Source organism: Capra hircus, chromosome 11 (assembly GCF_001704415.2).
Source record: "Capra hircus breed San Clemente chromosome 11, ASM170441v1, whole genome shotgun sequence".
In the NCBI taxonomy this organism is placed as follows: Eukaryota; Metazoa; Chordata; class Mammalia; order Artiodactyla; family Bovidae; genus Capra; species Capra hircus.
In genome coordinates this window covers 97125902-97153028 of record NC_030818.1, presented here as the reverse complement: position 1 = coordinate 97153028, position 27127 = coordinate 97125902, and the positions used below count along the sequence as shown (strand labels likewise).

Here is a 27127-nt window from a genome sequence, read left to right as displayed (position 1 = left end):
CTTAGAATGTCACCCTCTTAATAATCTCCATAGTTTTGGTTAGAATACTCTTTAGAAAGAACAAAACCAGATAAGAGAGCTCTGTTAATCAACTTAGTATCCTAGGAATCACATTATTTGTAGCTATTACATAAGTAGCATTTCATTCAGTGAAGCAGCTACCAAAACAAACCCACATTACCTAAGTATCTATAGTAAGAGCAAAATAAAATTCCAATATGACCTTGTAATAATGACTGATCAAACACCGCTGCCACCTGAAACGGAACTGGGGGGTTGGAGTCCAATTCCAAGTGCAGGTGTCTCTACCCTCTAGTTCACCAGCTTCATTCCCAAGAGGCCTGAAGGTTCACCTTACCAGGTGTGAGGTGGGCGCACTTATCCCCTTTAGCCACTCCAGGCCGGGAACAGACACATTTGAAGAATTAGATTTTTTAATTGGCCTACTTAGAACTGGTCTTGCAGAAATATCTTCCTTTTTTTTAAGCTTCTCTCATAATAGCAAGTAGCACGCATCATCTGTGCCCAGATTTGCATAATTACCACAGTTTATTTTTGTGCCTGCCACTCAAGTTGTATTCTGCTCAGCCTTTGCAGCTTCGTAGGACTTGGTACAAGCCTCAGTCATATTCTGCTCAGCTTTTGCAGCTTCGTAGGACTTGGTACAAGCCTCAGTCATATTCTGCTCAGCCTTTGCAGCTTCGTAGGACTTGGTACAAGCCTCAGTCATATTCTGCTCAGCCTTTGCAGCTTCGTAGGACTTGGTACAAGAAGTCACATGCCTGTGGAAACTGTCCCTCCACATGAATCTCTTTGCACAGATATTACACTCATATGGCTTTATGCCTGTGTGAATTTTCATGTGACCAACGAGATGATGCTTCATTTTGAATTTCTTACCACAGACCCCACAGCCATAAGGCCGGAGCCCGAGGTGCATGCTCATGTGTCGATCTCTCTGACTCTTGTGAGTGAAACTCTTGCCGCACTGACAAAGATACAGCTTGTCAGTGGCTGAGAATCCTAGGTGGGAAGCTTCCTCTTTAATCCCTGTTACCATCTCAATATTCTCACTGTAGCCCGATGCTAGAGCAGCCTCCTGTTTGTGCCAAATGAGATTCCCATCTGACCGCTCTCCAGAAAACTCTTCCATGGAGGAGCCATAGAAATCCACCTGCTCATCATAATTGCTTTCATCAGCCTGTTCGTCAAACTCTGTCTCCACTTTCTTTTCCCCGATGTGAAAGTCTTCCTCTACCCCCGAGGGCTGGACCGAGTACTCCGTCTGCACGGTGTTGACGGACTCTGTGACCTGGTGCTCATCGTAGGGTGCGTGCACATCCATGCCCTCGCACGCCTGCTCAAAGCGCTCAGGCTTCACGTGGATCCAGCGTTTGTGAGCCATTATGCTGGGCTTGCTGTACATGGGCCGGGTGTAGTGGAATTCGGCGCTGTCGCTGGCCCCCTCCTCCCCGTCCTGGCTTGCCATCTCCGTGCTCAGCCGGTCATGCTCTGTGGACGAGTTACTGGGAAGGTATTCGTGCTCAGTGAGCTGAGATGACAGCTCGTCTTTGGTGCTCTCCTCTTCGTTCTCTCCATCCCTCAGTTCCTGGGCTTTGGGGAAATCAGTGTGGCCCCCGGAGCCCAGCTCAAAGCTCTCTACCAGGCCATTGTAATTGCTGCTGCTTGGAGACTGATGGTCACTGCCATGATTTAGCTTCTGACAAAGGACTGTAGGGTTTCCTTCTAAAACCTCAGTGCATTTGTCGACCACATGCCACATCTGGAGGAAGCTCGCTGCTGTTAAGTAACTGACAATTTCTGGAGCAGGCATTACTAGACGCCCCGTATAACTTGACAGGAGAATGTTCTCAAACACTCTGGGATTCATCACATCAGGCAAAACAATCCTCCTGCTGTTTTTCAGGAGTACCTGGTCACAAAAGTAGGGGGAACTGGCAGCAAGAACAGCTTTGTGTGCTCGGAAAATGTGGCCTTGGACAACAATGGACACATCACATAACTGTCCCTGCTGGCGCTGCTGGTTCAGTTTCTGCAGAATGGTGCTGGAAAAATCAGGAAATTCTACTCGAAAAGAGTTTGTTCCAGGCTCCATTTCATCACAAATCTTGTTTGGTGCTAAAAGAGAAAGAAAAATTAGTACTAATTCCAGCCCAAAGAGAAATTTACAGATCACTAAGAAAACCAAGGTTGCATAGTTTCAAAAAAACCCCTGGCCTGTGGGGACAGCGGGGGACCCTTCATCCCCCAGAGCAAGGCTTGCAGGTGTTGAGTGCGCCAAAAGCAAGAACCTCCCACCATTATTTATGGTATTAACTCTTGACAATGCCTGTGTCTGTGAGAAAACAGAATCCAGAGATATTTGTAAACTATATAAATCCCAAGTAAAACAACATAAATATTTCTAGTCAGAACAAATACAATACCTTTTCCTGACAGAATTTTTAAGAGGCCTCAAATTCAATCCACAGGAGGAAGAACTGTGGAAAGAAGGGGAGCTAGTTGCTTAGTCGTCTCCGACTCTACAACCCCATGGACTGTAGCCCACCAGGCTCCGCAGTCCATGGGACTTCCCAGGCAAGAATACTGGAGTGGGTTGCCATTTCCTTCTCCAGGGGATCTTCCCGACCCAGGGATCAAAACCCAGGTCTCCCACACTGCAGGCAGACTCTTAAAGCAGAGGTAAAGTCCCTTAGGCAGAAATGATCTCGGTAACTGCAAGGAACTGAAAGAAGACCACTGTGCTAGAATCCAGGGAGGGGACAAGGGGCCGAAGAGCTGTGATCAGTTCAGTCAGACCTTTGGTTCCTTAGCACCACAGGGGCTAACTCACTGAGCTCCCAAACAACATGGGTTGCTCTAGCTGCTGTCAGAATTCTAGCCCTTTAAGAGCTTCTGATAATGTGAAACAGAACAAAATGGCAAGGCAAGGTACTCTTTCTCTCTGGTAATCTCCAAATTGTTTTAAAAGCTATAGAACAAAGAGTACAGTAAACACTGTCCCTGTCACTGAGTGAACTCAATCTGAAAACAGTTATAACAAAGAAGAAGGGATTGCTTGTTACATTATCGTAAATATACTTTGTGGGGTGAGTCTAGCATTACAGACAATTCACAAGAGTGATCAATGAGATGAACTCTGCTACAGATGCTGCTCAGGCTCTGCAATTCCAGAGAACATTAAAACAAACAAGAAAACCCAACAGATTTATCGGTTTAATTTGTATTTATTTAGCTGCACCAGGTCTCAGTTGCAGTAGGCAGGCTATCCAGATGCAGGCTGCACACTCTCAGCTGCAGGATGTGGGATCTAGTTCCCTCACCAGGGATCAAATTCAGGCCCTCCTCACTGGGAGCCTGGAGTCCTAGCCACTGGACCACCAGGGAAGTCTCTCAACAGATTTATTGGTGCTATTTGTCACTTGGGTCTGATACCATATCTAAACACTGCTAAATAGCAGATTTTCTAAGTACCAGAAAAAAGAAGCAGATAACCCAACAAAGGTTGAAAGTTACCTTTCAGAGACAGGGAGAGATACCAAGAGAAGAAACTACCAAAGTTTTTTGAGTAATTACTATATACCAAGGGCTATACAGCTGGAACTCCAATACTGTGGCTACCTGATGAGAAGAACTGACTCATTGGAAAAGGCCCTGATGCTGTGAAAGATTGAAGGTGAGAGGAAAAGGGGACGACAGAAGATGAGATGGTTGGATGGCATCACCGACTCGATGGACATGAGTTTGAGCATGTCCGGGAGTTGGTGATGGACAGGGAGGCCTGGCATTCTGCAGTCCATGGGGTTGCAAAGAGTTGGACACGACTGAGCGACTGAACTGAGCTGAGGAACTATACACCTTCTCACCTAATTTACAAATGTAGAGGGCTGTTATCTTAAGTTCACTATTTCAAGTAAATTTCCTAAGGCTAAAATTAAAGCTAGTTTTTATTATGTTGGGATTTGAAATCTAGGTTTCTACGACTCCAAAGCCTATGCTATTTTTCCTATCACATCACTGCATCTGCTAAGGAGATGTGAAAATACCAGATTAGTCATTACTAATTTTAAGAGGTAAGGCAGTGTTTCTAGAATTAAGTATTAATTTATTATTTAGAGCTCTCAGAACATTTCACAGTGGCTTCCCAGGTGGCACAGCGGTAAAAAAATCCGCCTGCCAATGCATTGATCCCTGGGTCGGGAAGACCCCCTGGAAAGGGAAACGGCAATCCACTCCACTATTTTTGCCTGGGAAGTCCTACAGACAGAGGACCCTGGTGTGCTGCCGTCTGTGGGGTCATGAAGAGCCATGACTGAGCAACTGAGCACACACAGAACATTTCAAACAACAACAGAAAGACCAGAAAATAAACTATTAAGCTATTTATAATTTCAAAAGGAAAAGTTAACTACATAAATGCATACAGACTACAGGTATGTAAACTCTCATCACCACAGAATTTTGGTTTTAGCTATTTGGAAAAAAATCGGGAGGGCATAAAACACAAAAAGCTGTTAAAAAAAAATCTCTCCACCACTTATTCCTAGTTCTCCTCCCCCACAAAAGAAACCACGATTTACAAACTCCTGTATATATTTCTAGAAACTTCTCTCCGCATGCATCAGAATAAGTGATCTATATTCTTTAAAAACTCCAACCCAAACGGGCTCATTACCTACATTCTACTCTGTCCTAGTTCTGTCACTCAATGTATCTGGCAGAATATCTGACATCCTATAAACTGATTATGTCCCCCAAATGCATGTTGAAGCCCTCCCCCAGTGTGATTTTGTTTGCTTTGGGGGATGATTAGGCCACGAGGGCAGAGCCCTCCTGAATGGGATTAGTGCCCTTATGAAGAGACAACAGAGCATTCCCTTGTCCCTTTCAGCTACATGAAGAGACAGTGAAAAGGCAGCTGTCTACGAACTAGTGAGTAGGCCCTCACCAGAAGCCAAACCTGCTGGCACCTTGACCCTGGTCTTCAGCCTCCAGAACTCGGAGAAACAAATTTCTGTTGTTTATAAGTCACCCAGTCTATGGCACTTTGTTATAGTAGGCTGAATGGACTAAGACGCCAAAATAGCATAAGAAGAGGGAATTCATTATGTCTGGGTTTCCCTGATGGCTCATATAGTAAATAATCTGCCTGTAATGCAGGAGACCCAGTTCAATCCCTGAGCTGGGACGATCCCTTGGAGAAGGGAATGACTACCCACTCCAATATTCTTGCCTGGAGAATTCCATGGACAGAGGAGCCTGGCTGGCTACAGTCTGTGGGGTCACAGAGAGTGGGACATAGCTAAGCGACTAACACTTTCATTCTATTTAATGGCTATATAGTTTTCTCCTATATGAACTTAATGATAATTTAATCAGCTCTCTTCTTATGGAATTTCAATTGTTTGGGTTTTTGAAATTATGACTATCTTGGTTTATCTTCGTAAATATCTATAGGGTAATCTCTACCAGTAGAATTCCTGGGTCAATAAAACTAATTTCCAGAAAGGGTGCACCAAGTCACATTCTTACCAACTGTAAATGACAGTGTCTATTCCTCAACTTGATCAAACAACACAAAAAAAGTTTGCAAATTTCTCAAGTGAATAATCCATGATTCACTGTTCTGATCAACATTCAATTAATTATGAATGAGACCGATATTCTACTTACATTTACTGGTCATTTGTTTTTCCTATATATTATCAGTCATACTCTGTGTTCAAATAAGTTAAGCAATTCATCTCATTGATTTGTAATTTTTGTAAATTCAGGACATTAACTTTTGAAATTTGTGCAAATTATCCAATCTTTGCTTTTATAGCTCCAGGGTTTTGTGTTAGACACACAAAGGCATTCCTGACTGCAAGGTTATAAAGTAAAAAGAATTATTTAGACTTTATTCCTGGCACCATATTTCTTCTAAAGGCATTTAAGTCTTTAATACATAAAGAATTTATTTTGGCATAAGGAGAAGGTTAGGATCCAGTTTTTCCTTTTCCCTCCAAAATGGTAAGCCTGTTTTTCCTACACTACTTACTGAATAACTCATCTTTTCCTCAAGATTTAAAATATTTGCTGTGAAATTTTATGTGACTGAGATAAGACTTAAAAACAGTTCTACAAAAAAGACGCCGTAAGTGATGTTAGAGAAAATGGAGTAGGAAGCTCTAGGTGTCAGTCCCTCTACCAAAACAATCAGTAAACTGTTAAGATGATCAAAATCAACCATTTCAGAACTCTGGAATCCGATCAGACACTCAACAGCAACCACAGTAATGCCTGATCAAAGAAGAGGCTGTTAAACCTTGTTAAGAGAGCGAGAGTCCATGCTTCGTTGCTTCAGCCGTGTCCACCTTTGTGGTCCCATGTATATAGTCCACCAGGCCCCTCTGTCCATGGAATTTTCCAGGCAAGAATACTGGAGCGAGCTGCCATTTCCTCCTGCTACAATCTGCAACAGTGGCCCAGTTTCCAAGAGTACCTAGCTAAAGCCAGGGTGGAGGAACAGTGCTCTCCCAAGACTGGGGCTTTTGCATCTTGGCCAGTCTGGTTGATCCATGCAGCTCTGTCTTGGGCTGCGTGGTTTCCCCAGTAACGTCCATCATAAGATTTTAAAATACACACACCTCTCCCACTATTTCCTGGACCCAAACACTTAAGGAAATCTCTGTCAGGACGCAGCCTACCACAGAGCTAAAGCAACAGAAACTTCAGGGACTACATGCAACAAGGAATACAGACTTTGCAAAACAGTTTGGAAAAAATGGCCATATAGACAACAGCAGCCATCAACAAGACACAAACAAAAAAAAAATCCCCTAGGAAGGGAAGAATCTGATTTTAAGAGCTATCCCATTTGAATACTAAAAATATCCAGTTCTGAACCAAAAACTACACAGAAATACACAAAATACACAAAGAAAAAGGAAAATAAGGTACATTCACAGGGGAAAAAAAATTAGAAACTATCCTTGAGGAATACCAGACATTGTTAAGTGCTAGTTGGATCTGTTAAAGTCAACTGCTGTGGACTTGCTCAAACTGTTAAAGAAAACTATGGACAAAGCATTCAAGAAAATCAGGAGAACAATGTCAATAAAGAGATCGAAATTATAAAAAGTAATCAAATAGAAAGTCTGGAGCGGGAAATTTTAACAGCTGCATTATGGGCTGAATTGCATCCTTCCAATTTCCCTATGTTAAAGCCCTAGCCCTCAGTACTCCAGAATGTGACTATATTTGGATTTAGGGCCTTTAAAAAGGTAAAGTTAAAAGGAGGCTGTTTGGATGGGACCTAATCCAAGATGACTAGTGTTCTTAAAGAAATGAAATTTGGACAGAGACATCAGGCATGTGTGCAATGTGAACACACAACGAAAAGGGGGCACTTGCAGGCCAAAGAGAAGGGCCTCAGGAGAAACCAAATCTGCCAGCATTTTGCTCTCAGACTTCATGCCTCTGACACTGTGAAAAAAATAACTTCTCACTGTTTAAGCCACCTGGCCTGTGGTACTTTATTATGGCAGACCAAAGAAACAGATACAAGTTAAAAATTCATAAGAGGAGTTCAAAGGCAGATTTAAGCAGGCAAAAGGAAAAAACTTCATAAACTCAAATGTAAAGCAATTGAAATATCCAGTCTGAGGAGTATTAGGAACAAAGAAAAAGAAACACAATCTGCGGTACTATGGAAAACGAAATATACCAACATGCAAATCAGTCTCAGAAGCAGAAAAAATAGAAATGATATAATTTCCTGAATTTGATAAGACATAAACGGTACACATCCAAGAAGTTTAACAAACTCCAAGTAGATAAAGAGAGCCACATAAGATACATTTTAAGTCAAATAGTGGTGTTGGAAAAAAAACTTTGTGCACAATGTGAGAGCTGCAAGTTAAGTTTTATTTGGGGCAAAATGAGGACTGCAGCCCTGGAGACAGTGTCTCAGATAGCTCTGAGAAACTGCTCTGAGGAGGCAAGAGAGGGAGCTAGGATATATAGGAGGTTTCCAACAAACGACAGGTATTTGGGAAAGTCAAAAGTGTATTGATAATTAAAGAAAACCAAATATGTCAGGCTAAGGAATTTCGCATTTTTCTATGTATGGGAAGACGAAAGAGTCTGGGCTCACTGAAATCATTCCTCTGATATGCGTGCCATCTATCTGGGGCCAGTATCCTGCATTTTCACATCCTGAGTTCCCTCACTGCTCACCAGTTCACCATCCTGGTGGCTGAAACTGCTATTGACTATGACGTCCTTGTTTACTGATATGGCGGGAAATATTCCATTTCTCAGTGGAAAGTAAGCGACAATGGAGAATCGTGAAAGCAGCAAGAAAGAAGCCACTCATCACCTCAAAGGGATCCTCAGGAAGACCTGGACTTCCCTGGTAGCTCAGACAGTAAAGAGTCTGCCTGCAATGCAGGAGACCCGGGTTCCAACCCTGGGGTCAGGAAGATCCCCTGAGAAGGGAATGGCAACCCACTCCAGTGTTCTTGCCCTGGAGAACTGAATGGGCAGAGGAGCCTGGCAGGCTACACCCTATGGGGTCACAGAGTTAGACACACAACTGAGTGACTAACATTTTCACTTTCAGTAAGACTAACAGCTAACTGCTAATCAAAAACCATACTGTTCAGAAGGCAGCACATGACATATTTAAAGTGCTATAAGAAAGATCTGTCAACCAGGAATTTGATATCTGCAAAACTATCCTTTCAAGAATGAAGGAACCCAACGGCTAAAACCGCACTCTCAACACAGGATCAACACAGGGTTTGATCCTTGGTCAGGAAACTAGATTTTATAGGCTACAACTAAGAGTTCACATACTGCAACTAAGAGTTTGCACACGACACCTAAGACCCGACACAGCCAAATAAGTAAATATTTTTTAAAAAAGAGAGAAATTAAGACATTCCTAGATAAACAAAAGCGAAGGGTGTTTGCTACTAGTAGGTTTCCTCTATAAATGATAAAGGTGTCCTTCAGGCTGAGATAAAAGAACACTTGATAGTAATTCAAAGCATATGAATGAATAGGCTACCAGTAAAAGTAACAGCATAGGTAATTATAAGAGCCGATATTATTATACTTTTGGTTTACAACTTCTCTGTTTTCCTGAATGATTTAACAGGCAAATGAATAAAACAATAAGTCTACGTTATTGGGCACACAATGTATTAAGACAGGGGTCCCTAACCTCCAGGCAGATCAGAGGTGGCACTGGATTAGAAATAAAGTGTACAATAAATGTAATGCACTTGAATCATCCTGAAACCATCCCCTTCAGCACTGCTCCGTGGAAAAACCATCTTCCATGAAAAAGGTCCCTGGTGCCAAAAAGGTTGGGGACTGCTGTATTAAGATGTAATCAGTGGCAATTACAATATGAAGAGGGAGGGATGAAGGTGTATAGGAGCTGAGTTTTCACATATTACCGATCAGTCAGTCAGTTCAGCTGCTCAGTCGTGTCCGACTCTTTGCAAACCCATGGACTGCAGCACGCCAAGCCTCCCTGTCCATCACCAACTCCCGGAGTTTGCTCAAACTCATGTCCATGGAGTTGGTGATGCCATCCAACCAACTTATTCTCTGTCATCCCCTTCTCCTGTCTTCAATCTTTTACAGCATCAAGGTCTTTTCCAATGAGTCAGTTCTTCACATCAGGTGGCCCAAGTACTGGCACTTCAGCATCAGTTCTTCCAATGAATATTCAGGACAGATTTCCTTTAGGATTGACTGGTTTGCAGTCCAAGTCCCTTGCAGTCCAAGGGACTCTTAAGAGTCTTCTCCAATACCACAGTTCAAAAGAATCAATTCTTCAGCGCTCAGCTTTCTTTATGGTCCAACTCTCACATCCATACATGACTACTGGAAAAACCATAGCTTTAACTAGACGGACCTTTGTCGGCAAAGTAATATCTCTGCTTTTTAATATACTACTGATAATAGTTTGTTGTAAGTTTTAAGATGTTAACTGTAAACCTCAAGATAACTACTAATAACTAAAAATATACATAAAAAGAAAAGAAGGGAATGAAAACAATATATAAAACAAAAATCTCAATTAAAAGGCAATAAGGGGGACTTCAGCAATACGAGAACCGTGAACTCCCTGATGTTCAAGCTGGTTTTACAAAAGGCAGAGGAACCAGAGATCATATTGCCAACATCCTCTGGATCATGGAAAAAGCAAGAGAGTTCCAGAAAAACATCTATTTCTGCTTTACTGACTAGGCCGAAGCCTTTGACTGTGTGGATCACAATAAACTGTGGAAAATTCTGAAGGAGATAGGAATACCAGACCACCTAACCTGCCTCTTGAGAAATCTGTATGCAGGTCAGGAAGCAGCAGTTAGAACTGGACATGGAACAATAGACTGGTTCCAAATAGGAAAAGGAGTATGTAAAGGCTGTATACTGTCACCCTGCTTATTTAACTTCTATGCAGAGTACATCATGAGAAATGCTGGGCTGGAAGAAGAACAAGCTGGAATCAAGCTTGCCGGGAGAAATATCAATAACCTCAGATATGCAGATGATACCACCCTTATGGCAGAAAGTGAAGAGGAGCTAAAAAGCCTCTTGATGAAAGTGAAAGGGGAAAGTGAAAAAGTTGGCTTAAAGCTCAACATTCAGAAAACGAAGATCATGGCATCTGGTCCCATCACTTCATGTGAAATAGATGGGGAAACAGTAGAAACAGTGTCAGACTTTATTTTTTGGGCTCCAAAATCACTGCAGATGGTGACTGCAGCCATGAAATTAAAAGACGCTTACTCCTTGAAAGGAAAGTTATGACCAACCTAGATAGTATATTCAAAAGCAGAGACATTACTTTGCCGACTAAGGTCCGTCTAGTCAAGGCTATGGTTTTTGCAGTGGTCATGTATGGATGTGAGAGTTGGACTGTGAAGAAGGCTGAGCGCCGAAGAATTGATGCTTTTGAAGTGTGGTGTTGGAGAAGACTCTTGAGAGTCCCTTGGACTGCAAGGAGATCCAACCAGTCCATTCTGAAGGAGATCAGCCCTGGGATTTCTTTGGAAGGAATGATGCTAAAGCTGAAGCTCCAGTACTTAGGACACCTCATGAGAAGAGTTGACTCATTGGAAAAGACTCTGATGCTGGGAGAGATTGGGGGCAGGAGGAGAAGGGGACCACCGAGGATGAGATGGCTGGATGGCATCACGGACTCGATAGACGTGAGTCTGAGTGAACTCCGGAAGATGGTGATGAACAGGGGGCCTGGCGTTCTGCGATTCATGGGGTCGCAAAGAGTTGGACATGACTGAGCGACTGAACTGAACTGAACTGAAGGGGGGTTCAAGATGGTGGAGTAGAAGGACATGCACTCACCTCCTCGTGCGAGAGCCACCAAAATCACAACTAGCTGTTGAACAACCACTGACAGGAGGACGCTGGAACCTACCAAAAAGATTTACTCCACGTCCAAAGAGAAAGAAGAAGCCGCTGCGAAACCGTAGGAGGGGCACAATCACAATAAAATCTAACTCCATACCTGCTGGGTCGGTGATCCACAAACTGGAGAACAATAATACCAAGGAAGTTCTCCCACTGTCATGAAGGTTCTAAACCCCACTGTCAGGCTTCCCAGCCTGGGGACTCGACAAAGGGACTGGGAATCCCCAGGGAATCTGACCTTGAAGGCCAGCAGGATTTGATTACAAGACTTCCATGGGACTGGGGGAAACAGAGACTCCCGTCTTGAGGGCCCAAACAAAACCTTGCGTACACCAAGCCTCAGAGGAAAGGAGCAGTGACTCCACAGGAAACTGATCTAAAGTGATCTGCTAGTGTTGGAGGTCTCCAGTGGAGGTGTGGGTCAGCAGGGGCTCACCACAGGGATGGGGGACTGGCAGCAGCTGTCTGGGAAGGTCTTCTTTGGCGTAAACTCTTTTGGAGGTTGCCATTACCCTGACCTTAGAGCCCAGAGCCCAGAGGGCTGGGTCGCCTTAGGCCCAAAAACTACCAGGGAGGGCGCGCAACCCCACCCATCAGCAGATAACTGGATTAAAGCTTTACTGAGCAAGGCCCTGCCCACTGGAGGGAGACCCAGTTTTTCCCACCACCAGTTCCTCCAATCAGGAAGCTTACACAAACCTCTTACCCTGTTCCATCAGAGGGCAGACAGAAGAAGCAAGAACCACAACCCCACAACTAGAATAAAACCACTTTACAGAAAGTTAATCAGTATGAAAAAGCAGAAAGTTATGTCCCAGATGAAGGGACAAGATAAAATCCCAGAAAAACAAGTAAAAGAAGTGGAGATAGGCAACCTTCCAGAAAAAGAATGCAGAATAATGACAGTGAATATGATTTAGGATCTCGGAAAAAGAGGAGGCAAAGGTTGAGAAGATGCAAGAAATGTTTACCAAAAACCTAGAAGGCAATAAGGGGAACAAAAAACACATAAGATACACAGAAAATAGCTAGAAATAAACAGTAGAAATAAATCCTTCTTTATTAGTGATTTTTTCAAATTAAGTAGATTGAGCTCTCCAGTTAAAAGGCAAGAGACTTGGAGAATGGGTTAAAAAACACGGTCTATACATTGTTTATAAGAGACTCACTTCAGTTACAAAGGCACAAGGATGTTCAAAGTAAAATAATGGAAAAGGTGATTTATGCAAAGAGAAACCAAAAGAGAGCTGAAGTGACTATATTATTATCAGACAAAATAGATTTTAAGTCAAAAAGGTTACAAGAACAAAGATGGATATTATACACTGACAAAAGTTTCACTCTTTCAAGAGTGTATGACAAAAACATATACGCACCTAACAAAAGAAATACATATGAAGCAGAAACGAGCAGAACTGAAGACAGAAGCATCATATGCACACTAACACGTGGAGACTCCACACATCTAGAAAAGCAGGACAAAGCTCTGTAAGGAAAGAGAGGCCTTCAACAACATTACAAGCCGATTACATTGAGAAGACACACACAGAACACAAACAGAAAGCAATGCAGTGGATATGCGCTACAACATGGGAGAACACTGCAAACACTGCACTGAAACATGCTGAACGTCAAGGTAAGCCAGAAACAAAGTACAGAGGTTGCATAATTCTACTTTTGTGAAATATCTAGAAGAGACAAGTACAGAGAAAGTAGATTGGAGGTTGTCACGGGTTTGGGTGAATAAGGAATGGGGAGTTATTGCTTAATGGACAGAGTTTCTATTTGGGGTGATGAAAATATTTCGGAACTAGAAAGTGGTGCTGACTGTACAATACTGGAATATAAGTCATGCCATGCACAATTCTGGAATATAAGTAACCTGAAAATGGTTACAGTAGCAAACTGAATGACATGTATTTTTTACCACATACTAAAAAACAGTTGGAAAAAGGTCATGTAACTCTATTTTTAACTCTGTCAAGATGGTGATAATCTTTGTAATTTAATAAGTATTTGACCTCTACCCTTAAATTTGAATGATTCTGGCACTTCTACATATTCTCTTTTCTTGTAACATGCAAAGTCTAAATCTCTCCTACAGGTTTCCCTGTTATATAAGCAATATTGGGCTTTCCAGGTAATGCAGTGGTAAAGAACCCACGTACTAATGAAGGATACGCCAAAGACATGGGTTTGATCCCCAGGTAAGGAAGATCCCTTGGAGTACAAAACAGCAAGCTGCTCCAGGATTCTTGCTAGACAATTTCATGGAGAGGAGCCTGGAACGCTACAGTCCATGAGGTCGCAAAGAGTTGGACACGACAGCACAGAAGGAAATAATATTTACAAACTCACAAGCAATTGAGGTCTATATAATAGTAGTTGCCATTTCAATTGTTAAGAGTTTCACAGAAGTAATTAACTCACCACAAAAGAACATTTTAAAAAGCCCCACAACATAAAACACTATGTGCAAAGTACTAGGGGGATTTCTAAGACAATGAAGGAATGTCACTGTCCAGAGTTTATCATCTGGTAGGGGGATTAAAAAAAAGCACACACAAAACCCCATGCATATAATCCTGTTATTCAATGCAAAGCCTGATATAAGCACCATAAGAGGATTACAAATCTTGAGGAATTCAGAGGAGGGAACTGTGGTGTATTCTCAAGTTATACATGGTCACTATAAATTTTGGTGGTCACCAGGCTAAAAGGAAGACTTGCAAGCAGCATATAATTCTTTCCATCTACTATATCCAAACTAAAAAATATAAGAAACAAAAAGATTAGCCTGATAAGCAGGGATCAGAGTTGTCTTTATGCAACAAATTTTAATTAAGGATCTAGTGGAGATGGGGCCAGGCTAAAAGGAGACCCTGCCCTGGCAACTCCCCCTGCTACACCAGGCAATTCTGGCAGCAGTAATCCTGACAGAGGACCAGCAGGTACCTGTTCATCAGGAAAGGCCACAGCTAAAGAGGGCAGACCACAGGAAAGGTCCTGCATTCTGGCAACACTCAGAGATGGCTGCACTGGGTACCAAAGGTTGCACACTGCCTCAGCAGAAAATTTTTAAAGACTTGGTATGAAAAGGTGGGGCTCATTAGTAGCCCGAGGAAGGAAGCAAAGACATAGCCCATCCTTTGTCAGCTAGACCAAAGAAACACAAGTTGGCCCCTGGTAAAACAATTTCACCAACACAGAACAAATTGCATGGAGCTCAAGTTTGCCTAACAACGTCTCAACCTAGCCTCCAGCCCCAGTTTTTTTTTTTTTACTCAAGTTATAACACTGATGTCAAGATCATCAGCCCATCCTCCAGCAAAAGAGCTAACAGTGGATTATAACAGCATTCAGGTATAAAGAACCCCAAAATGATCTATCCAAAAGGGGGGAAACTTTCAGACCTGAACAAAATGTTTCCCAACACTGTTTTATTCTGTAAATAGATTCTACAATAACCAAAAAGAAGAAAATAGTAAAATGTAACAAAGAGTACAGTTTAGATAGCCTTTTTAAACTGATGTTTTCCACAAGCATGAAAACATGATTTCTGTGAATGGAAATTTAAGGAAGATAAAACAGTAGAATGATGCAAAAAGAACAAGATATAAGGAAACTAAAAGAGAGCAGAAATTTAAACAGGCGGTAAGGAGTAGAAAATGGAATCAATAACGTGGAAGCACTCTGAGGAATGTTAATGCAGGAGGAGGATAAAGACAGGATAACGGCAAGGTAGAAGATAACAGGACCGGAGAACAGAGAATATAGTTCCAACATATGGCTAGTTAAGAGTCCTTGAAAGAAAGAACAAAATGAATGGAGCAGAAGGAATAATCAAAGTATCTAAGAGAAGAAAACTTCCAAGTGTAAAACCTTGAGTATTTAGGAGAATCTTACCTCAACAGTGGGAACAAATTAGCTTTAGACAAAATGCAATTCTGGTTCCATTAAATAAAGTTTAAAAACAAGCCTCAAAAGGATCAAAATATTTCCTAGTAACTTAAATGTGTTCCAGAACAAAGCTTAAGGATATTTATACACCACAAAAAATCCAGAACCCACTAAGGTAAAATTTGTGTATGGCATCCAATTAAAAAAAAAAAAAAATCACCTGGCATGCAAAGAAGGAAAATATAATTCATAATAAGGAGAGAGAGAAAAAAAATTGATCAACAGAAACAGACCCAGAAATGACAGACTTCTACAACTGGTAGAAAATTCTACATTTCATATGTCCACAAAAATTAAGCATGGTAGGTACACAGGAAAACTAACAAACACACAGGAACTCCAAAACTGAACTATAAATTAAAAATGACAGAACACTGGCTGGGAATAACAACAGAATTAACAATGCAGAAGAAAAGCTTAGCGACTGAGCAATAACAACAAATAATGTAAAACTAGCAATGCCAAATTCAGAAAATTAGGAATAAGAAATGAAACAAAATGCAATCACATGACAGAAACTCTTTAAAACAGTAGACAATTTTCCCCTAATAAATTTCAATGTCACACTGATTAAAAAAAAAAAAGTAACTGTGGAGAAATGACAAAGCACATTCAAATGACTGCCCAAAGCTCACAGGCCCAGGATATTTTATGGGAAAATTCTTCAAAACTAATTCCTATGTTATATAAACTGTTTCAGAGGAGGAAGAAAGGGGAAAGGGAACAAAGATATAAGAAAACTTGCTATTTTTATAAAACCACAGTATCAAAAATGGACAAAGGAAAAACCTAACTCTCACTTATTAACACAGAAAAGAAAAATTATAAACTACACAGCATTCTGCTTTAATTTCTTGCAGGTTGAGTGTATTATGAGTGCGACACACTGAAGAAACTGAGCTATTGGTACCACCACACTGAGGGCAAGAACTTATTTTCTGGTAAAATTACCACCAGAAGACCCTCTTAAAAGCTTTCTTCCATTCCAGACCACCTCTGGCAGCATGGGCATCACTGCCTGTGCCTCCTTCTACAAGTGACGGGGTAGTGAGAGGTAGATCTGAAAAGAATGACTGGCACTACCCTGCTGAAGGCTGAGTCTGAGCTTTAAATGGGGCACTGGGGGCAGCACTGAAAACTTCTGTGTGACATGCTGTGAAAAATGTCTAGAAAGGATAATTTATGGATGGACTTAAAGCAGGAGAAGCCTAAAGCAAAGGCCAATTCTAAGATTTCAGTGAATATGGTCTAGGTTTGAGGCAATGAAAGTAACAGTGAATATGGAAAACAGAATCAATGGGACCTACTGAATCGGTAGGCAGGAAGATAACAAGAGTAGGTCAAAGTACACATAATACTATCAAGAAAGTGAAAACATAATTTACAACACGGGAGAAAATATACTCAAATCAGGTAACTTATCAGTAACTTGTATACAGAATACATATGGTGGTGGTAGTGGTATGGTATCTGACTCTTGGCAACCCCCTGGACTGTAGCCCACCAGGCTTCTCTGTCCACAAAAATTTCCAGGCAAGAATACTGGAGTGGGTTGCCACTTCCTACTCCAGAATACATAAAGAACTCTTAAAATTCAATAATAAAAAGACTACCCATTGAAAAATGGGTCAAGGATTTGAACAGACATTTCTCCAAGTAGGACACACAAAAGACGTCCAGTATCATTATTCATTAGGGAAATGCAAATTGAAACTATAATGAGCTATCACTTCTCACCCACTTGGGTGGCTGTGATAAGACAGATACTAACGAGTGTTAGAGAGGATGTGGAAGGATCAGGAGCCTTATACACTGCAGTACAGCTGTCTGTTGTCACCCTGTTTGTTTAACTTATATGCTGAGTCCATCATGAGAAATGCCCGGCTGGACGAGTTACAAGCCAGAATCAAGACAGGCGGGAGAAACATCAACAATCTCAGATATGTGGATGGCACCACTCTAATGGCAGAAAGCAAAGAGGAACTAAAGAGCCTCTTGATGAGGGTGAAGGAGGAGAGTGAAAGAGGCAAATTAAGACTAAACATTAAAAAAACTAAGGCCATGGCATTCAGCCCCATTACTGCATAGCAAATAGAAGGGGAAAAAGCGAAAGTAGTGGCAGATTTCCTCTTCTTGGGCTCCAAGATCACTGCAGACAGTGCTGCAGCCATGAAATCAGAAGATGATTGCTTCTTGGCAGGAAGGCGATGACAAACCTAGACAGTGTATTGAAAAGCAGAGACATTACTCTGTTGACAAAGGTCTGTATAGTCAAGGCCATGGTCTTCCCAGTGGTCTCGTATGGTTGTAAGACCTGGGCCGTAAAGGCAGAACACCAAAGAATTGATGCCTTTGAACTGTGGTGCTGGAGAAAACTCCTGAAAGTCCCTTGGAAAGCAAGGAGATCAAACGAGTCAATCTTAAGGGAGATCAACCCTGAATATTCACCAGAAGGACTGATGCTGAAGCTGAAGCTACAGTATTTTGGTCATCTGATGCAAACAGATGACTCATTGGAAAAGTCCCTAATGCTGGGAAAGATTGAGGGCAGAAGTAAAAGAGGGTGTCAGAGGATGAGATGGCTGGACGGCATTACCAATGCAATGAACACGAACCTGAGCAAACTCTGGGAGATGGTGAGGGACAGGGAGGACTGATGTGCTGCAGGCCATGGGGTGGCCAAGAGTCAGACACGACTGGGCGGCTGAACAACAATACTGCTGGTGGGAATGTAAAACGGCGCATCCACTTTAGAAAACAGTTCTGTAGCTCCTCAAAAAGTTCAACAGGGTTATCATATAACTCAACAACTCTACTCTTTATCTACCCAAGATGAAAACATGATGCCCACAGAAAACACAATGAATATCTCTAACAGCATTATTCATAATGGCCAAAAGTGGGAAATGACCCAAATGTCCTCAACTGATGACTGAATAGAACATGGTACATCTATACAGGAATATTATTCCATTTTATTACATACTACATGTACCATAACATCCTTTTGGCAATAAAAATGAAGTACTGATATATACCAGAAGTCCAAACCTTGAAACATCATGCCAAGTGAAAGAAGTCAGACACAAAAGGCTAAATCTTGTATGATCCCACTGACATGAAATGTCCAGAATAGCGAATTTCAGAGGCAAAAAGTAAGTCAGCAGTTGCAAGAAACTACAGGGCAAGGAAATGAGGAGTGACTGCTAATTGGTTTGTTTAAAAGGGAAGACAAAAATTCTAAAATTAAATTGTGGTGGTGGTGTTCAGTCACTAAGTTGTAACTGACTCTTTGAGACCCCATGGACTACAGCAAGCCAGGCTTTCCTGTCCTTCACTATCTCCCTGAGTTTGCTCAAACTCATGTCCATTGAGTCGGTGATGCCATCCAACCCTCTCACCCTTTGTTGCCCTCTTCTCCTACTGCCCTCAATCTTTGATGGGTATTTGACTCATTGAATATACTAAAAAAACCTCTTAATTGCATATGAATTATGTCATGATAGAGCAGTTTTTAAAAACAGAGTAATGCAAGATAAACTAGTTGGGCTTCCCAGGTGGCGCTAGTGGTAAGGAACCCACCTGCCAGTGCAGGAGACACAGAGATATGGGTTCAGTTCCTTTGTTGGGAAGATCCCCTGGAGGAGGGCATGGCAACCCACTCCAGTATTCTTGCCCGGAGAATCCCATGGACAGAGGGGCCTGGTGGGCTACAGTTCATAGGGTTGAAAAGAGTCTGACACGACTGAAGTGACTTAGCATGCATGCAAGGTAAACTAGTTACCAATCCCACTGGGTAAGCAGGACAATGTCATAAGCAGTAGGAGAGGTAATCGCATGGACCATTTATTTAATGAATGTATTGTAACAGATTCTATGTAAAGCACTTTATGTATTCTCATAAATTAATCCTCATTAAAAAATCACTTGATAAGATATTTTTTACTCCTATTATAAAGAATAAAAGAGAGACAAGAGAGGCTAAACTATGTACCTAAGGTCATATAACCAGTAAGTGATGAAGCTGGAACTTAAATTCAAAACACCAGCTCAGACCCAATAGTCTGAGAGATGAGGCAGTATGGAAGGTAAAGATGAATATTTTCACAAATAACCGAAACAGTCTACAATGTGCAATGCAATCAGAGCAAATTATTCGCCATCTTCAGACTTAATGAAGTACTAGCAATTTTGTGTCACCTTGTATAGATTTTTTTTTTAAATCCAACAGTTCTAAAACAAACATGCCAATCCTAGCTAACTCCCTCCATCATTCCCTAAGATAATCTGGCTTTTAAAAAAAATTTTTTTGACCATACCCCATGGCATGCAAGGTTTGACCAGGGATCAAACCTGAGGCTCTGCAGTGGAGGCTCAGAGTCTTAACCACTAGACCACTAGGGAAGTTCTAATCTGGCTTTTTAAGAGCAGAGGACAAAGGGTAAATATGAACTAGATGACCTCCAAGACCCTTTCCAACTCTGATGAGTTTAATTGTAGCCTACATTTATTATTTAGCTGAGGACTTGTATGTCAAGCTTTATATACTGTTTAAATACCAATTCCATATTCTAAAAACACACATGACAACAGTATAATAGGGGAGGTGACCCACCAGTGACTTTTCTTGAAGCCCTCCAGAGATTTCTTAGTCAGAGTGCATGGTAATTTGCATGCTTACTGTAGAGAGCACATTTAAACACTGTAAATGTTACTTTAGTGAATCTCTAGTCTGGCACAAATGTACAAAAATACCAACACCCCACGCCTACTCAAATACTTTAGCCAAATGCTTTACAGTTCACTAAGCAGACTATATAAACTCAGGGCTGGCAACAGCCTTTATACCATCACACTCATGAGCTAAACTGAAGCTCAGAAAGGTTAAAAGATCTGTCCAAGGTCACATATCTCAGAAGTGGTATGTTAGGATTCAAACAGAAATGTAATTCCAAATCTAATATTTTTCTAAGTGGAAAAAAAAGTGTCACTTAGAAAAGTTTCTTGGAAGTTAAATTCTCTAACAATACAAAGAATGGCAATGATTGGCCTTAAAATGTGCAATATCTACTCCTCAGAAGTAAGAGAACCTTCTGGTCTAATGTAAATACAACTACATTATTATTTCAGTAAAAAAGTTTTCAGTAAAAAATTACTGAAAAAGAAACCACTTTAGTAAATAATTTAAAAAATCGTATTTTTAGCAAGTTTATAGCTTACCTAAAGAAAAGTTGTATTCCTGGGATAAAGTTCTTTATGCCATGACCATCAAAAGACAGCATGAATAAATGACAAAGAGGAACCCATTTCTTAGTTTTGTTTCAAACTAAAATCACAGCGCTTTCTGAAAAGAAAAATCACATTAAAAATGTGAGAGATGCTGGTGCCACTCACTGCGTACCAGTGTCTTGCTAATAAATATTGTATCTGTGGGTGAATGGCAAAGAAAAGTAATCATGACTGATATTTTCTGTTATATCAGCTTTTCTACCTTCTGAGCTACTACCTTTGTATTTTTTAAATAAAGTTTTAATTTTGGAATAAGTTTAGATTTATAGAAAAGTTACAAAAAGTGTTGAGTTCCTGCATAACTGTCACTAGGCTTTCTTTAAACGTTAACATCTTCTATCACCATGGTTCAGTTCAGTTACTCGGTCGTGTCTGACTCTTTGCAACCCCATGGACTGTAGCACACCAGGCCTCCCTCTCCATCACCAACTCCCCAAGTCTACCCAAACCCATGTCCACTGACTTGGTGATGACATCCAACCATCTCACCCTTTCATCTCCTTCTCCTCCCACCTTCAACCTTTCCCAGCATCAGGGTCTTTTCAAATGAGTCAGCTTTGGACATAAGGTGGCCAAAGTATTGGAGTTTCAGCTTCAGCATCTGATGAATATTCAGGACTGATTTCCTTTAGGATAGACTGGTTTGAGCTCCTTGCAGTCCAATGGACTCTTAAGAATCTTCTCCAACACCACAGTTCAAAAGCATCAATTCTTCAGCACTCAGCTTTATAGTCCAAATCTCACATCCATACATGACTAATGGAAAAACCATAGCTTTGACAAGACAGACTTTTGTTGGCAAAGTAATATCTCTACCTTTTAATAAGCTGTCTAGGTTGGTCATGGAGCAAGGAGCAAGTGTCTTTTAATTTCATGGCTGCAATCACCATCTGCAGTGATTTTAGAGCCCCCTCAAAATAAAGTCTGTCGCTGTTTTTACTGTTTCCCCATCTATTTCCCACGAAGTAATGGGACTAGATGCCATGATCTTAGTTTTCTGAATGTCGAGCTTTAAGTCAACTTTTTCACTCTCCTCTTTTACTTTCATCAAGAGGCTCTTTAGTTCTTCACTTTCTGCCATAAGAGTGGTGTCACCTGTACATCTGAGGTTACTGATATTTCTTCCGGCAATCTTGATTTCAGCTCGTGCTTCCTCCAGCCCAGCATTTCGTATGATGTACTCTGCATATAAGTTAAATAAGCAGGGTGACAATATACAGCCTTGACATACTCCTTTCCCAATATGGAACCAGTCTATTGTTCCACGTCCACTTCTAACTGTTGCTTCTTAACCTGCATACAGATTTCTCAGGAGGCAGCTCAGGTGATTTGGTATTCCCATCTCTTGAAGAATTTTCCAGTTTGCTGTGATCCACACAGTCAAAGGATTTGGCATTGTCAATAAAGCAGAAGTAGATGTTTTTCTGGAATTCTCACTAGTCAATATCTATGTAATTTTGCAGAATTAAACTACCCTGTACAAAAGTATTTTTTGGCCTCTAGACCATTATCAATCAAATATACCTATATTTTCTAACTGGAACACATTCCTCATCCGCCCCCCATCCCCACCCCTCTGCATCCCGATGGCTCAGTAGGTAAAGAATCTGCCTGCAATGCAGGAGACCCAGGTTCAGTCCTCCGGTCAGGAAAATCCCCCAGAGAAGGAAATGGCAACCCATTCCAGTATTCTTGCCTGAAAAATCCCACAGACAGAGGAACCTGGCAGGCTCCAGTCCAAAGGGTCACAGAGACAGACACAACTGAGCGACTGAGCACACTCAGCCAGAGCACTTGGTAAAACCTATTTCAGGATTTTTAAAAAACAAGCTACCTGCTTTATGAAGTTTGATTCCTGCCACAGCTGAATGTTTTACTTAAAACTCCAGGGCAAATGATCCAGTGTGGAAAATTCTTTGCCATTCAAAAGAGAAGTTATTGTTCTAAGCACGAACTCTCCACTTATCAGTCACCCTGCTATCATTGTTGTTGTTCAGTCGTTCAGGTCAGTTGTGTCTCTTTTTGAACCCTTGGACTGCAGCACGCCAGGATTCCCGCTCCTTCACCATCTCCTGGAGTTTGCTCAAACTCCTGTCCATTGAGTTGATGATGCCATCCACCATCTCACCCTGCCATTAACATTACAATAAAGCCAAGGAAATGTATTTTAACTGCACTCTCATATTCACTAGAATTCAGGATAAGAAGCTGAACCAAGAAAGCAGAAGAAATAGCACTTGCTGTTTTGTATGTTCTACAACATACACAACAAAAGTTTTTTTTCCCCCCTCAATATGTTACAAATGAGACAAAAATCTCTTTGTATTTTAATTGCAAACATGAATAAGGTAAAATGGAAAAGTTCCTGAAAATAATATAGAGCTACAGTCAATTGATTTTAAGAAGCACATTTTCAAATTTCTGAAATCAAGTTGTGATGGCCAGGTGGAAGTTCTAACAGTTGTCTCTGCCTTAAACAGTACTAGAGCTTTCCTGAGAGCCTCACCAATGTTTCTGATGACACACAGGACAAACTGTGGAAAAGCATAGGTGTAACTCTGAACTGAAAAGTATTCAGAAGAGAAGGAATAGTAAGGTGGTTAATGAACATTTTAATCAGTTTGTTTCACTTTTCTTCTTTTTACAAATGTACTAGAATATAACTTTAAAATATCTAAATAAGTTTAAACATGTAAAAAGGCACACGTAATAGCTTAATTGGGCTTCCCAGGTGGTGCAGTTGGTAAAGAATCTGCCTGCCAATGCAGGAGACTCAGGAATCGGAGGTTTGATCCCTGGGTGAGGAAGATCCCCTGGAGGAGGAAAAGGCTACCCACTCCAGTATTCTTGCCTGGGAAATCCCAAGGACTGAGGAGCCTGGCAGGTTACAGTCCATGGAGTCAGTGAGACACTACTGAAGTGACTTAGCATGCACACAGCAGTAGCTGAATTGCCAGAGCTTTCTCTTCCTTTGGCGGTACATAAAATAACCGATGATATCAAGGGATTCAATATGGCAGTAATTCGGCGACTACATCTTATAAGAAAGCTTGATAAGCTAGCTTAGAAACTGACAACCTAGATAAGAAAACATAAAACAAAGGCCTCTCCCACCAGAAAACACATAATAACACATAATTTCTCATTATTATAATAAAAGGACTATTTTTCTTCAAGTGAAAAGTAAAACCATCCTCTAGTTTCCTGCTTATGCAGCAGATTCCTGCACTGAGTCCAGTGAATACACAGGGAGAGTCAGGGTGCTAAAAGTAGAAATTTTTAACTAAATTCTTTTAACCAAACTCCTCTTCTAAGTACCTTGGCTGTGGAGAGCAGGCATTAAGAAACGTCAGTTCAATTAAATGTTTCTAAAAGCTACAGAATGGAATTTTAAAAATCATATTTTCAAAGAGCTTGTTAGTTTCAGGAATCTGCATTAAACAACTTTTTTGGTACTGTGGTAAAATATACTTAACATAAAATTTACCACTGTAACCATTTAAAGTTCACAATCAGTGGCATTAAGTACATTCATGCAGTTGTGCAACCATCACCATTATCTGTCTGCAGAATTTTTTCATCATCCCAAACTAAAACCCTGAATCCATTAAATAATTTTCCATCCTCTCCTCCCCCTTGATGTTGAGCAGGGCCCTGTGGGGCTCCAGGACACTGAGGTCTTTTTGTCCTCCGTTTCTCATAGGCAAGACTCCAGCCTCCACAACTTCTTAGTTCCAAAGGGCAGAACAGTTGCTAATTAAGGGAGGAGCAGCCAAGAAATCACCTGAGGTAAGATTAAAGGGACCAGAGAGGCTCATCAAGATTAGGAGAATGAACCCAAGACCCTGCTTGTGTGTTTGTGCTCAGTGACCCTGCAGAATAGATCCCACTAGGCTCCTGTGTCCATTGGATTTTCCAGGCAAGAATGCTCCAGAGGGTTGCTATTTATACCCCAAGGGAATCTTCCCAACCCAGGGACTGAACCCAAGTCTCTTGAGTCTCCTGCATTGGCAGGTGGATTTTTTACCACTGTGCCCCCTGGGAAGCCCACCTAAGACCCTGCACACACCCTAATCTTGTCAGCAACCCCACCCTTTTGAAACTTTGCATAAGAATGCAAGACTGTTACTGCCTTAATCCTATCACACATCCCAGTTCAGTTCATGTCTGACTCTTTGCGACCCCTTGAATCGCAGCATGCCAGGCCTCCCTGTCCATCACCATCTCCCGGAGTTCACTCAGACTCACATCCATCGAGTCAGTGATGCCATCCAGCCATCTCATCCTCGGTCGTCCCCTTCTCCTCCTGCCCCCAATCCCTCCCAGCATCAAAGTCAACTCTTCGCATGAGGTGGCCAAAGTACTGCAGTTTCAGCTTTAGCACCATTCCTTCCAAAGAAATCCCAGGGTTGATCTTCAGAATGGACTGGTTGGATCTCCTTGCAGTCCAAGGGACTCGCAAGAGTCTTCTCCAACACCACAGTTCAAAAGTATCAATTCTTCGGTGCTCAGCCTTCTTCACAGTCCAACTCTCACATCCATACATGACTACTGGAAAAATCACACATCCCAGTCTGACTATATAACCTCTCTCTATTCACCTGGGAGTGGGGCACAGCTCTTGAGGCGCTAGCCTACTCTGTTCCCCGTTTGCCTGGCAAAGCAGTAAAGCCACTCTTTCCTTCTCTTCCATGACTCTGTATTTCTGTTGGGCACTGGTGCACAGAGAGCCAAGATTTTGCCAACACCCTCAGCCCCTGGCAAAACTATACTCCACTTTCTGTCTCCATGATTTTGCCTCATTTAAGCGGACTCATTCAATATTTGCTCTTTTGGGTCCAGCTTACTTCTCCACTGAATACTTTTGTAGAGCAAACAATGAACCCCAAGCGACTAGGTTTCTCACAATTTAACTGTACATAGTGACATGATCTTCAAACTAAGCACACAGCTCTCCCAGAAATCCTGCTACTGCCCCACGAGCCCCAACGGGCAGAGGATCTCTGACAGACCCTTCCTCAGCCTGTACACAGGCTTGGTTAAGCAGTGGTAACTCAGAGAGCAGGCTCCTTAGAACCCTGGAAGGCACGTGAATGGAGCAAAGGGAAGTAGAGTCGGCAGCTCTGAAAAACCATGGGTAAGAAAAAGTAAGGATTCATCAAGCTAATTCAGCCTGCAGATGGCCTTCTCTCTGCCCTCCAGAAGCTCCTACACCCTGACCGTTTCGGCGACACCTGTCAGAGCTGAGGTCAGACTGCAGTCTAGCCTCTGATCATGTCACCAGTGTAGGAAGCTTCACAGGGTCATGAGTCACCTGCCATGGCTGAGAGGTCCGGGCAGGCCGCCCCGCCCAGAGAAACCCTCTGAGGAGAGGCAGAAACAAGAGAGAAAGACACACGACTGGCAGAGAAACACAGAATGAGTAAAGAGCTGGACCGACAGGCAGGCCGTGAATCAGAGTAAAGACTAAGAGGAAAACACAGGGTCAAGGGACACAGAAGGTGGAAACAGAAATGAAGACAGGACCCAGATACTCGGAGTTGGGCTCGAGAGAAACACAAAGCTGACAGAGGCCGAGTTAATAGGCATAAAGGGCAGGCGATGACAGGTGACAGACAGCAAGAGAGGTGAAACGCAGAGGTAAAGAGACCAGGATCAGCGAAGTCCCAAGCGCAGTCTTTCTCCTGGCTTTGACTCAAACAAGAGGTCGCCAAGCCGCGCCCACTCCGCGCCCCTGAAAGGCCGGAGGGGCGGTCTGACGGGGGAAAAGGGGGTGGCGGGATCTCTAAGCGCTCTGGCCCGCCGAGGTCCGTCACCGGAGGGTGACCTTGGACGAGACTCTGCCTCGGGGGCCTCGGTGTCGCTGCACGAGCTCCGGGCTGGCCAGAGACCGCAGAAGTCGGACCCGGAGCGCCGGGACTCCAACGGTCCCGCGTGCGGCTTCGGCATCCCGGTCGGCGTAATGGGCCTGACGGTGTCAGCGGTGAGCGCGCCGGAACCTGGAGAGAACCCCTCAAACCTCTCCGGTTTCCATTCCTGCCCCCTTGCTACGCGTTGTCCTGACTCTGCCATACCTGCCAAGGGCTCGGCGCTCACATAGCCCGCCGGTGGGATACTTTCCGCCGCAGCCGGCGCCGGGCCCGCTCAAGCCGTAGCTGCCGCGACCGCCTCAGCCTGCGCCTCCCGCCTCCGGAAACGCTTACCGGTCCCCCCCGCAAAACTGCCAGTGCTTCCGGGGGTGCGTCTGAGAGAAAGCGATGTGCGCATGCGGGACTCGCATTCGGGGCGGGGCGTCAGGAGCGTGCGCCGAGAGAACCCGCGGCTGCGCAGTACAACCCGGAGCAGGTCAGTCTCCTGTAGGTACTCTAGGGCCAAAGCTGACATTTGCGGAGAGGAGTGCTAAATAATCCAAGCCTATGCCCCA

The 27127-nt window shown here is 42.6% G+C and overlaps 1 protein-coding gene across 1 annotated transcript; it reads right to left on the bottom strand.

Moving 5' to 3' along the window:
* On the bottom strand, positions 1-26882 carry ZBTB43 (zinc finger and BTB domain containing 43). The gene is made up of 2 exons (XM_005687147.3): positions 26778-26882; positions 1-2139 (listed from the first exon to the last, which is right to left on the bottom strand). Exon 2 carries the CDS (start codon positions 2114-2116, stop codon positions 569-571), a length of 1548 nt encoding a protein of 515 aa, XP_005687204.2. The 5' UTR covers positions 2117-2139; positions 26778-26882; the 3' UTR covers positions 1-568.